We start from the raw sequence: 14,277 nt of genomic DNA, 5'->3' as shown, positions 1-14,277 counted from the left end.
TGGCGTTGTCAATATCAGATGAAATGACATTAGTCACACCGATGAGCACTCAAACCTTTTTTTTCTTTTCGATGCTAAGTGGATGATTCTCCCTCTGTGCACTGGGTTAAGGATCGAGCATGAGATCGACAGATGGGATAATTGCGGATCGATTTACTGGCCGAGCTACATTCTCACCTTTCAAGTAACAGAAAGGACGAGATTGCTGATAGAAGCAATTAAAATGTGTTTGGGTTCTCTCTTCCAGATAAGACAAAGAGTTCCGAGCAGACGTTCTGAGTGACATTGGCGCTAATGAGTCATTTAAATTGAGCAAGTGGTCTTGGAAGGCGATCGGGTGTAAAAGGCTGAGTTACTGTCCTGAAGTACATTTCTCAGGTCTCTGTTCTTGACTAAAAATTTCAATTTCTGCTCAGTTTGACCAGAGGCAGCAGTCCAAGCGCATTCATACTCCAGTGTGCCCCATAAAAAGCTTGATAAACCTTTCCTCCTTGTCAGTTTAATAAACAGTTGTTTATTAAATACGGTCTCACTGGCCTTAATGGGAGGCGCAGCATCGCTGGGGGGAATGCAGAGTCATCTTTTCCGAAAAAAATCTCTCACCAACATTGGCCGAATATCGCCAAAATAACATGTTTAACCCTTTCAGGGACAGCGGTCACTACAGTGGACAGCTTGTGATGTTATCACGTTACAGGGTGCATGAAAGGGTTACATGGACAAGAAAAAAAAAAAACCTTGCAAAGATCATCCTAATCCCAGATTTCCCCTAGAGTGACATGACTGCATAGTTTTGACAAAGAAAAGCGATATCGCAAGGATTACAGTTGCCACGATGAAGTTAATGCCATTCGGAACCACACAATGTCATACCCCGCCTCCGGTTTTGATACAATAACCTCTGACGTGGGCATTGATGTCTGTCGGCTTTGTGGCCGTGAGATAAGGAGGCGATCAATTTGTCGTGCGGTACAGACCCCCGGTCGCTCTGTTGTCGCTCAAATGGAATTACATTGAAAAAAAGGAAATAGGGAAACGATAACGGAACAGAGTTGACGAGAAATGGAAGAGAAGATCCGGGAAATAGATGACTGACTGATTGAGGTCTTCGAGCAAAGATTAGGCTATCATATCGGGAAACATGTGGTGTGCCTGGTTTGAAGAACATCGTGTCTAACTGGCGTGTGTGGTGACCCATACATGTAACCTTTTAGTATGTCATACAGTACATTAGGGCTTTTCAAAGCGTGGACACCGAGCTTCTTTTTACAGAACATCAGCATGTTATGCAATTATAACATCATTTAAATAATTACATGAAACTACAATTACTCATTTCAGAGAATTGTTGAACATATCAAAATGAGTCTGAGACTGACACGTAACGTGCCACTCTTTGTATTACCACCCCGACCTCATACGGTATGACATTTTAAAACCTGCCCTCATTAAGAAAGTGATTTTGTTTGGATCATACTTTTGAACTCGAATAAAACTGAAACGACCATAGTTAGAAGTTTTTCCGCATTTTCAAAAGCTACTGCAAATTACTTGAAGTCATCCGGTGCCCCTCTCACTCATCATGCGATTGATGTTTTAAAATCACTATACAGTCGTACCCTGCAATATAAGTTGTTCCGTGACCATAGCGAGCAATTACATTGCTCATAACTAGAAACACTCATATCCATTGGGGGGAGTACAAAACTGTCATGCAGAAACGATCGAGTTTCACAATGACAGTTCGTGACTCAGTAAGCTGCTGTAATATAGACATTTTTTGCAAAGGACAACAAATATATGCCTATGAGTCTTGAACTATTGTCTGTCTACCTGTGTTGCTGCACCATTAAAAAAATTAAACAGCTCGAAGCATAATAACACTGTCACATGTTGTTCACTATGCCCTCTTTGGCATTTTCCACTATGTGGTTGTTTTATATAAATAATGGGTAATTGTTTTAGTTTTATGTTTAGTTTGATATTAGCCTTGAATTAGGAGCATGAGTAAAAAGCTTGAAGGCTCTTTTTTGAAGAGGGTGGGGGTGAGTGATGCGGGGGGTGCACAAATTTCCAAATGACTACTGTATTTTAATTCACGCACTGGATGAATGGCCCCACTTATTCTGTCCTTGTTTTCTTGCTGTGATTTGTTTTCCATACAGGATGAGTCAAATCTTACAAAATCTGCCAGGCTAAGTCCCAACTGTGTAATAAAACTAAAAGAGAGTAAAAATACCTACCTTTTGAGACACCAATGGAAAGGGTACGGAAAGGTGTTTCCAGAGCCATACTGTCACCTAGTGGCACTTTATTGGTATGGTTGGAATGAGTCTGTCTGTCCATAGGTAAGCATAAATTGAGAATATATTAAATTGAGAACACATTTCAGTTTTGTCAGGGTGTGCTTCTTGTTTCAGAAATTGCATGTTCAAGATTTACACCTGCTGCCAATAATAAATAATTTAAGTCGTTTTCTGTTTTTAATAAATGTGTTTTTTTAATGTCTTGAATTTGTAAAAAAAAAAATCATATTTTAATTCTTCAGTCATGAAGGGTTCAGTAAATGTGCATATGAGCTGGTTGGGTTCGGTACCCCTAACAAGGTTAAGAACCACTGATTTAGAGTGTTTTGTTATATTCCTAGGAACTTAAAAGCCTGAAAACAAAACAAAACAAAAAAAATACCCATTTCATTTATTTGACCTTTAAGTATTACTAAAGAGCCAAGTTGAAATTAAAATTACTTGCAGTACTATTGGACTTGGTACAGGGACATAGAGTAAAAAATATAAATAAAATTAAAAAGTCAAGCTGTTGCAACAATAGAATTTATTGAATCCGATACAGGTAAAGGGTAGATACCACAGTTCATGAACCGATTATGGTTGTGTCTGGATAAACAAATGCAAACATCTTTTATCAGCAAAAAAAAGAAGTGCAATTATAATCTCTTCCGTTTAATAACAATCTTTGAACAATGGATACAAGAAATATATCAATGCATTTGCAGCTTTTAACACAAAGTGAATCCATCGTTTCAAAGTGCTTCTGCAACACTACCCATGAAGAAGAATGCAAAGTAGGGGAAGTGGGGAGTACAGCGGCAGGATGGGTCAAAGCTACCCTACATCTGACGTGCGTGGAAGAGGGTGATGGCTTGCATGTGCGTGGCCGGGCTTCGAGCGTGCATCTGAATGGGGCGGCGGGTGAGAGTGCGTCTCGCTCACGGTGTCAAGTAATGATGGGGGGTCCAGGCTGTTGTCTGCCGGATACAGCTGCATCATGGCCCCCTCTTGGGCGCCTTCCTTGCCGCAGGACTGGCAGCTACAGTGGAAAATCCTCTCCACTAGCTTGTCCACGCGAGGAGTCTCTTCATTCCCTGGGCACTCAAGAGTCACCTGTGCAGACGTAAACGTGTTCCTGGTTTAACTTTCAATTATGGAACTATTAAAATGTGTGAGTGAATTCACTGCTGCCGTGTGTGTGTGTGTGTGTGTGTGTGTTTTATACTCCCCCCCCAAAAAAAAAAACTTTCTGAGATGGGAATGAAAATAAACAACTGAAATGATGTGATTGCACAAGTTCGCGCACCCTCTAAGAACTCTATAAATGAAAATAATAATAACTGGGATGTGGCATGGTTCAGAATTAACCGATCACATTCAAACTCACGTTAAATGAGAGTCAGCACGCATCGGCTACTATTTGAAGTGCCTCTGAAGAACCCCAAATGCATTTAAGATGTTCTAGTAGGCTTTTCCTGAGATTTCCCGCGCAGCTTTCTCACCGGAACTGTTCATAATTCCCTCCACCATGAGTAGGGCCCGAGTTCCATCCGAAGAAAGCACTTTTGTTTTAAAATCCAATTGAGCTATAGATGTTTTAGGTCACAACAATGCAGGGAAAGTTTTGAAAAAAGGGAAAAGTCCACCGATTGTTTTTACTCTATGTTCTTTTTGACATTCACAGCATATTTTTTGAGAACATTTTAATGGAAGCCCACAATTGACCACTTTTTGGTACGTTCCAATTCGGAAGATCCCACTTTATGAATTCCCAGTGAATCTCGGCGTTACACAAGCCCAACTGGCGCACCAGACCTCACACAACGTCCCCCTCACTGTTTGCATTGTGCATCAAAAATGATCACTCAGCACTTTCATCAAAATCTAGTACGAGGGCCAAGGCAACTGTGAGTGGTATCCTCTTTCAAGGGATCTGCTTTTGTTATTTCCAGCTCGAGTTAAAGTCATCCAACAATAATCATAACCACAAAGACAAACATCCATTTGACGATAATTAAAAGTGAGTTGAGTTGGACTCTCTCGCTCTCTCTCTCTCTCTCTCACACACACACACACACATACATTCAGTACACCCAATATGAGGAGCAAAGCGACTATTCTATCAGGTAACGGCTGTTCTTGGTAAGAATTGAAATATTTTCCTCTGCAACGAGAGGTGACCTCACCTGAGATCCCACCCGTCTAGTCTACAAAGCAGCCTTCCAAAGTGCTTACTCCAAAGTCTTTGTTTTCGCAAGAGCGGATTCCTGTCTTGGTGGTACAATGAACTGTCGACAAGCGTAGAACGCGGATTAACATTGTCAATAAGCATGGGAATGAATGCTCCATGTTTGTTTGGATTTTGGTGAGTACTGAACACACTCGTCTGGAAGCTGTGTGTTCGGGTGAGAGGGCCCAAAGTCAGCTTGCTACTTGAGCTAACAAACAGGCAATAATTCTTACCACTTCCCACTGAGTCTGGGCAGGCATGCAGGAGTCACAGTGCACCAGAGACTCCGTTGACTGTGGGAACGTGTTGGGAACGCTGTAGCTGAAACACTGGCCCAGGCAAGCTCTGCAAGGAAGACATAGGCCATTATCGCCCGTCGCATTCGGATGCGGCATCCAAGTGGGAGAGGAAAAAAAAAAAAAAAACCTCAGTAAAATCACATCATATCACTCAACCTGATGATGCGCAACAAAAAGTAGATTACTGTAATTCTAACGTCAGCCATCTAGTGGAATTGTTCTACCAGTTTGGAGCTGAATAAATGAGAGATGAATAAAATCACATTATTTTGTGTGAATTTAAAAAATAAATTGACCAATTAAGGGAAATTCATTAATGTATTCACCTTTCAGCACATTGGGTGGGAATCCCCGCTTTTCGTTGTAGTTTTGCAAATTGTAGACAAAGGTAATGAGATCGAGTCGCTGATGTGGTGGTACACACGCCTGACTTGTGCGCGGGCAGCGCTGGATCGGTTTCCACTCAGTGACGGTGTGTATGTGGGTGTGAATGGTCGTTTGTCTCTATATAAGCCCTGCGACTGACTGGCGAACAGTTCAGGGTTTGGTTTGCCTTCTGCGTGAAGTCAGCTGGGATAGGCTCCAGCAACTGCCCGCGACCCTGTTCAGAATAAGTGTTATTGAAAATGGATGGATGCATAGACAGATAGAAGGAGGCCTATCTTCTGGGAGCTTCTGCGTATCTTTTGTTATGACTTCATTTTGGACTGTATACTGCACGTAGAAGCCAGAGCTGCATCGCACTCCATGATCCACCTTGTGCGAGTGTTTTTTCTTTTTTTCATTTGCCACTGAAATACAGTAAAGGCAAAACGGCAGAAACTCTTTTCTGAAGTATTACAGCAGTGCCGACATCGTACAATCTGTCCCTTTTGAAATTCATTCCCAGTCAAATGTTTCAAAATATTATATGCAAAGACACTCTAAAGATACAATTTCAATTCAGTTGCAACATTTTTATAAACAAACACCATTTTACAAATGGTGTTTGTCAGACACTTCTGAGAACATGAACATTTTCCTGGTATGTAGCCTATACCTAAAAAGGAGTTGGTGCCCCACCACTTTTATACAATGTCACAGCATGTGGTAAATGGCTAACATATTACAAATGACTCTTCAATCGGATTTTCCTGGCTTCTACGAGAACCTGTTTCATAAGGGGAATCAGAGAAACAATAAAAAACTGTGTGTTTGCAATATACAGCAACGTACAAAACCATTAAATGAGAAAAATGAACATGAGGCTTGTTCTTGCTCTTGTTGTTTGTTTTGCTTAAGACACTTTTGGAAAATTATCGACCTCCGCTTGTAGTTTTAAACAGTTTATCAGATAGAAGCAAGGAAGGACACAGAGGAGGGAGGGGTCTCATTCTGACCTGTTTTGAATTGAGCGAGGCTGACATCCAGTGTGCCCGACTATCTGCGTGATGTTCTTGGCCTCGCACCAGGCACTCTTGTCAGGGAACAGCGCCAGGCGGTTGATGTGTGCGGGCGGTGCCGCGGCATACAATGCAAACAGGGCGCAGCAAATGGGAATGGTCTGCCACATGACTGCACCTAAATCGGCACAACGCGGTAGTGTGTCACCAACAAACACCAACCTCTTGTGCTCTGAAGTTATTCTCCACAAAAACAAACCTGACGATAACTTTCCAAAGATCCCTGGCCTTGTTTGCGATGTACAACAACTGACACAGGCATGCTCTGCAATGATGTAAATCACCAGCTGCAGTGAGAACATTAGGGTGGACTCGACTCCCATTGTCCCTCAAAAAGTCCAATAGTTGGAAGAAGGAAAGCCTCACCTCCCTTAAAAATGCCTCAGCCTGTCAAGTCTTTTATAAGCTACGGTTTTAACACGTTTCTCCTGCTGCACTCTCTTTGGACCTCCCCAATGAGGCAGACACAAGCAAACCCAATACAAATATGCATAGAATACAAATACATTGTTGACTTGAAGGGGGTTTCAAACCAACATACTAAAAATAGATCATGTTTTACCCTATAACAGTGACATGCTGTATATTGTGTGTGTAAACTAATGAGGAAAACACACAACAGACATGACTTTAGCTCAAACATGAAGAGAAAAGATATTTTCTAAGATGTGTGCCTGCTTAATGTACAGTGAAACCTATTTCAAGCATTCTCCTCTGACAATAATCAACCCCCGCCACCCCCACCCCCTGAAATTAAAAAAAAAAAAATTTTGGGGCCCCAGCCCGAAGTTTGAAAAACTATGTTTGACAGTGATTTCTGAAGCTGAACACAATACGCTCACCAACAATAGTTGACTTCTGATTTCAGGGCAAATTTTCCCAAAAGAAATAATATCAAGTAAAGGGAGTTCCACAATGCACATTGATGTACAATAGCATAATGGAGACAAGTACTCTATTAAAAATGAGACAGAGGTTTTATTCTTAAAAAGTATATTTCGTTTATTTTTGTAACCCACTGTAACATTATGCACAGCTATGAATATAAATTCCGAATATATCATAGACCACATAGCATAATAGCCTAAATAATTTTTCAATATTTTTGAAAGACAATAATTTTTTTGGGGGGGGGGGAGCATTTTTAATTGAGATTGTAACATTAACTTCAACCTGATGGGTGAACAAATGACAGACAGAAGATTTATGGTTTCATAAAAATAGTACCTAAAGTAAAAAAGTTATAAAAGATTAAATGCAACTTGAAAGTTAAATACAATTGAAGTACACTTACCAAATGTACTGAACTTGGATTTTAAAAGTACAACTACTGGAATGAATAAAGCCTTATTTTACAGTCACAAACACTCAATTTGATTTTAGGGCGTATTTAAATTAGAAATTGACTGAGGAAACACACTCGGTTGAGAAATAGAAAATGAACATTCAGTATACTTTTAGTTAGAAAGCTTCTTTGGTCATTTTTATGCTAGTTATTAGTCGTTATGCATTCGGCAACATGCCAGTTGAATTAGCATCCGATTGGTGAAATTAATTTGTACATGTAATTGATCATTTTATTGCACGGCCAGATTATTTTCTTAAAATGTGTTTCTGGTTCTTTAGTTAGTATCACACATATATTGCTAATAGTGGCTTTTGAAGTGAAAAAGGGCAAATTTAAAGAAAATAAAAAAATTCAATTAAAAAAACGACCCAAGCTTTTCAATGCCGAATGGCCTGAAGTCTCACGAGATTTATTGACACGTCACGTGGGATTTTAACTCCAAATTATGCATGACTTTCGGTTCGTTCGACTTTTGAGGTTCTACCGTCGTTTCACAGCACACAGTTTCTCCAAATATAGTCATATCATAAAATCTAATTTTGAGGTTAAATTTTGTTTCAAGGATTTTTTTAAGTACATTTATAAATTACGCCATATTGTTTTTGCTGGCGTCGAACTAATGTGTCACCGAACAAGGAATGAAATAAAGGAATAATTAATAAACATCAGCTCCCGGTGATGACATTACATTGCTAATATGAAAACATAACGGAACACTGAGCTCACCGTAGCTGTACGTCAACGCCGACTCCCAGGAATAAAAACAACAACAACAACAATATGTTTTGGTTGTTGTTTAAAGCAAATGAGGAGCGTGTCCTGCTGTATGGTGGTACTGTACATCCGAGTCAGTATGTCATTTCAGGGGTCACATCATCCAGCAGCAGCGAGAGCGCCAGCGGCGTGTCCGGGGTCCGAGGAAGGAAGGAGGCTGAGAAGATGGGCCGTGCGCTACTATCTCATGCCAGGCTCCATCAGCCCAGAGCGTCCCTCCCCTTCCTCCCCTTCTTTCTCTCTTTCCTCCTCCTTCAGTCCGAGTCAAGTCCCACGTTAAAGGGCGCTGAAAAGCTCTTTCCAAGCTGTGGTTGTTAAAAAAGAAAGAAAGAAAGAAAAAAATGCTCGCAGGCAGGCAGACGGAGAGGTCCTGCTGTGAGGGGGCTTGAATGTCCAGTTTGAAAAAGGTTCTCTGAAAGTTAAAGGCGAGGCGAGGAAGATCAAGTGGCGATCCGGCCAGATAACACGGATTAGTCACGTTTAGCAACATGTGATGTACATGGAACGTGTTTTATACACACCACCTCTTGCATTTTCAATCATAGCCAAAATAATTAAAACACATGCAAACTAGATGGGCTCACCGGACGATTTATTGGGTACACTTCCACAATCTAGCCGCATTCAAAACAATTGAATAAAAATGTTACACTGAAATACTCTCTGAGCTATGTAAATTAATTTATCCATAATAAATGTAAAAATGAGTCTGGAAGCAAGGGCGTACAAATGGTGGAGGAAGTGTGGGGCGGGGGGGGGGGGGGGTGCGCATCCACATCAACAAAAATATTCCGTATGACAGAAGGGACAACCATTCTGACAGAAGGTGGGTATATAGCTACAGTAAGTTTCAAAAGCTTTCGTCCGTTGACAAAAAATGGTAAACACGGAGAGTTAAAGGGCTTCAAGTTGATTGGAGCCCCTAGTCTAAAAAACATAAATTGCATTTTTTTTCTTGTGGAGGCAGCACTTCATCACGGTGAATGCAGCCGACGCCTTCACCGAGTCTAGTATGTGCTGCTTATTTATTTATAGCATTTTTTTTAAAAAAACTGCGTAAAACGAAATTGAATTTAGAGTGGTATGCTTCTGGTCAGAAGATTAAGAGAAAAGTTAGTTTTCTTTTGGTAGATATTGATAGTACTGACCCATTGGGAGCTGCACACACCTCTCATCACACTCTCTCAGTTGTGACTGCCCAAACAAGTTACCATGCTATAGATGAGTCCAATCATAATAAAATGGTAAGTCTGACCACAGCTAATCGGTGGAATTTTAAGTGGGAAGGTGGAGAAAAAAAGAAATAAAAACTTTATGTGCTTATAAAAAAATAACTGGCTGCAGGTTTGTGAATCAGCATGCCAATTTGTGTTTTAATCATCATAAACATCTAATTCAACAGATTAAAAAAATAATTCCTCAGCGTAATCTGTGGATGGATGGAGACCGACTACGCAAACATCGAGCAATGTGCAAAGAAAGGAAAGTGAAGACTCCCGTACTTGAGATAAAAAGCTAGCCTGGTTTTCCACATTCGGCTCACCTGTCACCGCAAGTTCCTGCACTGCACAGGTGGATAGCCTGGCTGGAGTCCATGAGCGGCCTTATCCGTTTAATTAGCAAAGACATATTTCAATGAAGAGGGGATGAGCGATCGGCTCAATATCTGACATGCTTTCGGCATAGCACCGCAGTTGAAGTCAATGACCTTTGAAAGTGCCATTCCTTTATATGTTGGAATGTGGGGGCTTCAAATGTGAAAAGCATGATGAAGAAGGGGAAACGAACATTTCGTCAAGCACCCGTTTTCTTCTATAAGTGTTGGACTCACCTGTTAGCAATAAGAACCGCGCTCCAGTCCAGAAAAGGCCTTCTTCTACATTCCGCAGATTCTGCTGCAGCAGGGGGCTAAACGTCAACTGACGTCCACACTAACATTTGCTCTTCGTCTTCTTCGTCTTCAATCGGACAAGCGTGCAAACGCAGGAGTGGTCTGAGCACATGCACTCAATCTTGATGAGAAGCGGACACACTGCCAGTGATTACACAAGCCACATTGACCTCATGATGGGTTGACAAGTGGCATACAGACAATACCCTTTCTTCACAGAAACTTCAAGCATATGTGAAGAATTGGGACACGGCTCAAGATGTAATTAATTAATTACGAGTTAACTTAAGGCTCGAGAATCTTCCTCCTTACCTTTATCTTATGGAGGCAGTTTGGACAATGCTGTCGCTCCTGCCTTTGTAGGAACACCCCTGAACGACTGATGATAGCAAATAGGAAAAGGATAACGATACCATAGAACTGGAAATGGAAAGGATCTGGCTGCTCAGTACATTAAGAATAGAGATTTTGTTGTTGTTGTTGTTTACCAAGAACTTTCAAGCACTTTCTATCCAATGAATACTGGCGTTATGATTGTAACAGCTTCGGCTTGGAAGAAATAAATTCACTTTCCTTAGTGTATTTCTGAAAGGAAAATAGTGTTGAAATGACTTGGAAGTTAACCAACAACTTGGGGGATTACACTGTAGTCTTATTTAAGTTGTGAACAGCACAGGGGAAACATTGTATATTAAAAAAAAGTTACATTAATTTGGATTGTATGTCCTTTTATCCATAACCGTAAATATACCGCACCTCACCCCTCCTTGCGTTCCCCCTAGTGAGCAATTTTTTTTCCTTATTATTTCATGATATTCTTCCTAAACTCTTTCTCCGCCCACTCTCCAACCGGGCTGCAGATGCTGAACCTGGCCTTCATTCCAAAACAGCAGGAGGTCAAGTCTCAGAGCTCATTAACACACCATATTACCTCCCACACCCAAACTGCATTTCATTGGTGTAAAAAAACACACACACACACACACACACACACTAACATACAAAGAGATGCAGGAGAATCCTCTTTAGTCACTTTATTAAATATACATCGAGTGGCCTAAGCAGGGCGACGGTGGACATAAGTGGTGGAGCCACATTAGGAGAACAACACGAAACACATGCTTATGTGGTGAATCCGCCCGCATCCTCCTTAATCCTTCACTGCTGGTCCTGAGAGGAAACAGAAATCGTGTAGCCTGAGGTGTGCATGTGAGAAGAGCCCTCAACACGAACACCTCCTCACACCGTACGCTCACCTATACGACGACCTGAAGTCATTCTGGCAGTTGGAGTAGCCCATGCCCAAACCCAAACCTGCACCAAATGAGACAGGCCATGTGCGTCCTGCGGGGGGAGAACAAAACCAGTCATTCATCACCCAAATGAGGAGAGCCTGGTTCTCTTTACGCTGATGACTTACGTTTCAAGAGAAGGACAGAGAAGACGATCCCCACGCCCAGGCCAGTTACTGCGAAAAGAGAAGAAAAATCAACGGCATAAACAACTCAGCTGCAAGGGCTCAACTCAAGCACTGAAGTGCCGTGATTATTTTCGATCGAGTCAAAAAGTGTACAGGATACAGAAGAGACGTCCGAAAAAGATTGACCGGATTGGGAATTATTCACCTTTCTGAACAGATCGGGAACCTTTTTTTTCTTTTTTTAAGAAAACCAGCAAAACATCAAGAACCTTTTTTTCTTGACTTATTTTTTGATTGTCATGAAACATCTCCAAATTTTATTTTCTTTGGTGTACCAGCGCAAAAGTTCGGTGCTCGCAAAATTTCCACTGCATCACATGCAACACCACAGTTTTATAGGTTGACATGTTTTTTTTTTGTTTTTTTTAAACACAAAATGACTGCCTGTCTTTTTCGGTAAAGTGATAATTGATTAACTGACAATTTGGTCATCGTAAAGTTCTTTATTTGAACCACAATTCCAGGTCACATATTAAAGAGTATTGGTGCTTGAAGTGCTCTGTGTCAGCTTGCGTGGCAGCTTGATGGAACACTCTAAACTGTCCCGAGGTATGATTCTGAGTACGAATGGCTGTTTGTCTTACATGTGCCCTGCGATTGGCTGGCAACCGGTTCAGGGTGTCCCCCCACCTACTACACGAAGACAGCTGGGATGGGCTCCACCACCCCCGTGCGACCCTCGTGAGGATAGAGAGGATCGGAAAATGGATGGATGAAATTTTAAAAATGACCGACTTTGTCTCTGTTCACAACAATTACACTTAGGCAAATATTAAACATTTTGGTACACAGGTATAGAGAGTCACTAATACCTTACTCTCCCACCGGTCGCACTGGTGCAACGTCTTTTTTTTGGGGGGGGGGGGGGCGCGTACCATTGACAAATGAGGTTGCTCGGGCACCCAAGTTGGTCTTTGTCGAAGAGCCCTGTCTCTAATGAAAACACAAACGGCAAGATGTTGTTTGTGAGGAACAGGAAGGCAACATTGTGAGCACAAAACACTGAAAAAGGTGCCAAAGGAGAATGCGGGAGTTGATGCAGAGGCCAGGTCAAAAGGCTGAACATGAAGGTGAGGGAATAGAGCGCTGAGGTGTAGCCATGAAAACCAGTGGCAGCCCAGCTAGCACAGAAAACATACAAAAAAAGAGCCATTTTGGCCCATCTCGACTCTTAATTGGATTCAGAGAGCTATGCGGCATGAGCGATGTTCTTCAACCAGAACCCTTAGACTGTTTTCGATTACACAGCTTTACAAAAGTCAAACAAGAAAAGCTCATCTTCATTATCAGTCCAGATCAACATAACCATATGCATCCTTTTCATACAAATATTTTGCTCAACTTAAGGCTCCGTGTTTGCTACGACCTTGCGCTCGCTTTGCTCTTTTGCCAAGCGCTGATTTTCATATAAATGCTCGTTGGAAAACATGAGAGCAAATCAACATGTCCCTTTGAATCAGCTTGTCTTCGTCTGGCTATAATGAAAAGATTTGTGCCGCAACAAAAAAATATACAAGCCGCTGGCCTGAAAATCCTCACCAGGTTCACAGTACCCTATTGTTAGATATTTGTTTATCCTCTCAAAATTCCATCAATAAGATGTTCATTTTCCGCCATGGGAATTCGGTTTCACTAACATCGAAGGCAACCACTCTCGGAGAACCCCCCCCCCCCCAAAACTGACGTTATGAATTCCGTTTTTTTATTTTTTTTTTGGTAACGTGGCAACTTGTCGCTAACTTAATGCTAGCCACATCCGGCAATATTTTTGAAAATTACCTAAGATGCGCCATCTTAACCAACGGCATTAGCAGGGCATATGCTACAGAGTTGCTCAGACCGCGAGAGGCACTTTCGCGCAGCTGGCAGTTTGCTAGAGTGAGCTCAAAGAATGCAGATGTTTTTCTCCCGGCAAGAAGCAAATTTTATTGTGCCGATGGTGGCGTCACGCAGAGTCAAGTGGATTGTTTGCCAGTCTAAGTATTTCACCATTTCTCATTTGTCCCAGGGCACACCGCACTTGTTCTACCGTCTCGGCTGAGCCGGACGTGAAACTAGTTTGCCGTCATTTATGAGTACAAAAATAATGGGACGTCCAAGAGATTTGACCTCGAGTCGTTCCAGAGTTGAGAAGGAGTTTATAAAAGCCCTCTCATCCAGAAAGTATGAATGATTTATTCTTTGAATCTACGCAGCATTCAAGATGAAGGAGTAAATTCCCTTTGAAAAGTAAGCTTGTAATTCATTCCTCATTGAACACAATTTTTTAGAATATGTGGTATAATACGCCATTGAAAATATTGATTCTCAAAAGATGCTCATGATTTTCACTAAATTTGTTGGCACACGAGGAGCACTGTGTGCCATGTTCATATGTGGGTAAATTCCAAAGATTCATAGAAAATAAGACATAGTGGCGGCTCCTCTAAAATTGTTTGTGTCAAGTTCTATTATTATTATTATTATTAATTAAAAGACCAAGCAAACGACATTTCAGTCGAACAAAATAAACAGAAAACTGATCC

The 14,277-nt window shown here is 41.4% G+C and overlaps 1 protein-coding gene and 1 long non-coding RNA gene across 2 annotated transcripts; both read right to left on the bottom strand.

Annotated features, from left to right (window-relative positions):
- Positions 1 to 2,817: 2,817 nt before the first annotated feature.
- nbl1 (NBL1, DAN family BMP antagonist) lies at positions 2,818 to 8,613 on the bottom strand. The gene is made up of 4 exons (XM_086117940.1): positions 8,334 to 8,613; positions 6,197 to 6,377; positions 4,752 to 4,863; positions 2,818 to 3,401 (listed from the first exon to the last, which is right to left on the bottom strand). The coding sequence occupies exons 2-4, from the start codon at positions 6,367 to 6,369 to the stop codon at positions 3,123 to 3,125; spliced, it is 564 nt and encodes a 187-aa protein (XP_085974066.1). The 5' UTR covers positions 6,370 to 6,377; positions 8,334 to 8,613; the 3' UTR covers positions 2,818 to 3,122.
- Positions 8,614 to 11,575: 2,962 nt separating this feature from the next.
- LOC147201417 (uncharacterized) lies at positions 11,576 to 12,410 on the bottom strand. The gene is made up of 3 exons (XR_015101666.1): positions 12,337 to 12,410; positions 11,693 to 11,740; positions 11,576 to 11,616 (listed from the first exon to the last, which is right to left on the bottom strand). It is a non-coding gene; the product is annotated as an uncharacterized LOC147201417 (long non-coding RNA).
- Between the last annotated feature and the right edge of the window lie 1,867 nt (positions 12,411 to 14,277).

This window comes from Hippocampus guttulatus, chromosome 8 (assembly GCF_054856545.1).
Source record: "Hippocampus guttulatus isolate MCC_2025c chromosome 8, RoL_Hgut_1.0, whole genome shotgun sequence".
In the NCBI taxonomy this organism is placed as follows: domain Eukaryota; kingdom Metazoa; phylum Chordata; class Actinopteri; order Syngnathiformes; family Syngnathidae; genus Hippocampus; species Hippocampus guttulatus.
The sequence above is the reverse complement of the archived record's forward strand: the minus strand, read 5'-3'. Positions and strand labels throughout refer to the sequence as shown.

Bases quoted from the DNA above. Each gene is read 5' to 3' on its own strand.
- nbl1 (XM_086117940.1), bottom strand. From the start codon at position 6,369: ATGTGGCAGACCATTCCCATTTGCTGCGCCCTGTTTGCATTGTATGCC. The intron at 4,864-6,196 runs GTCAGAATGAGA...TCTTCCTTGCAG, and splicing joins CCTCGCTCAATTCAAAACAG to AGCTTGCCTGGGCCAGTGTT. The intron at 3,402-4,751 runs GTAAGAATTATT...ACGTCTGCACAG, and splicing joins CCCAGACTCAGTGGGAAGTG to GTGACTCTTGAGTGCCCAGG.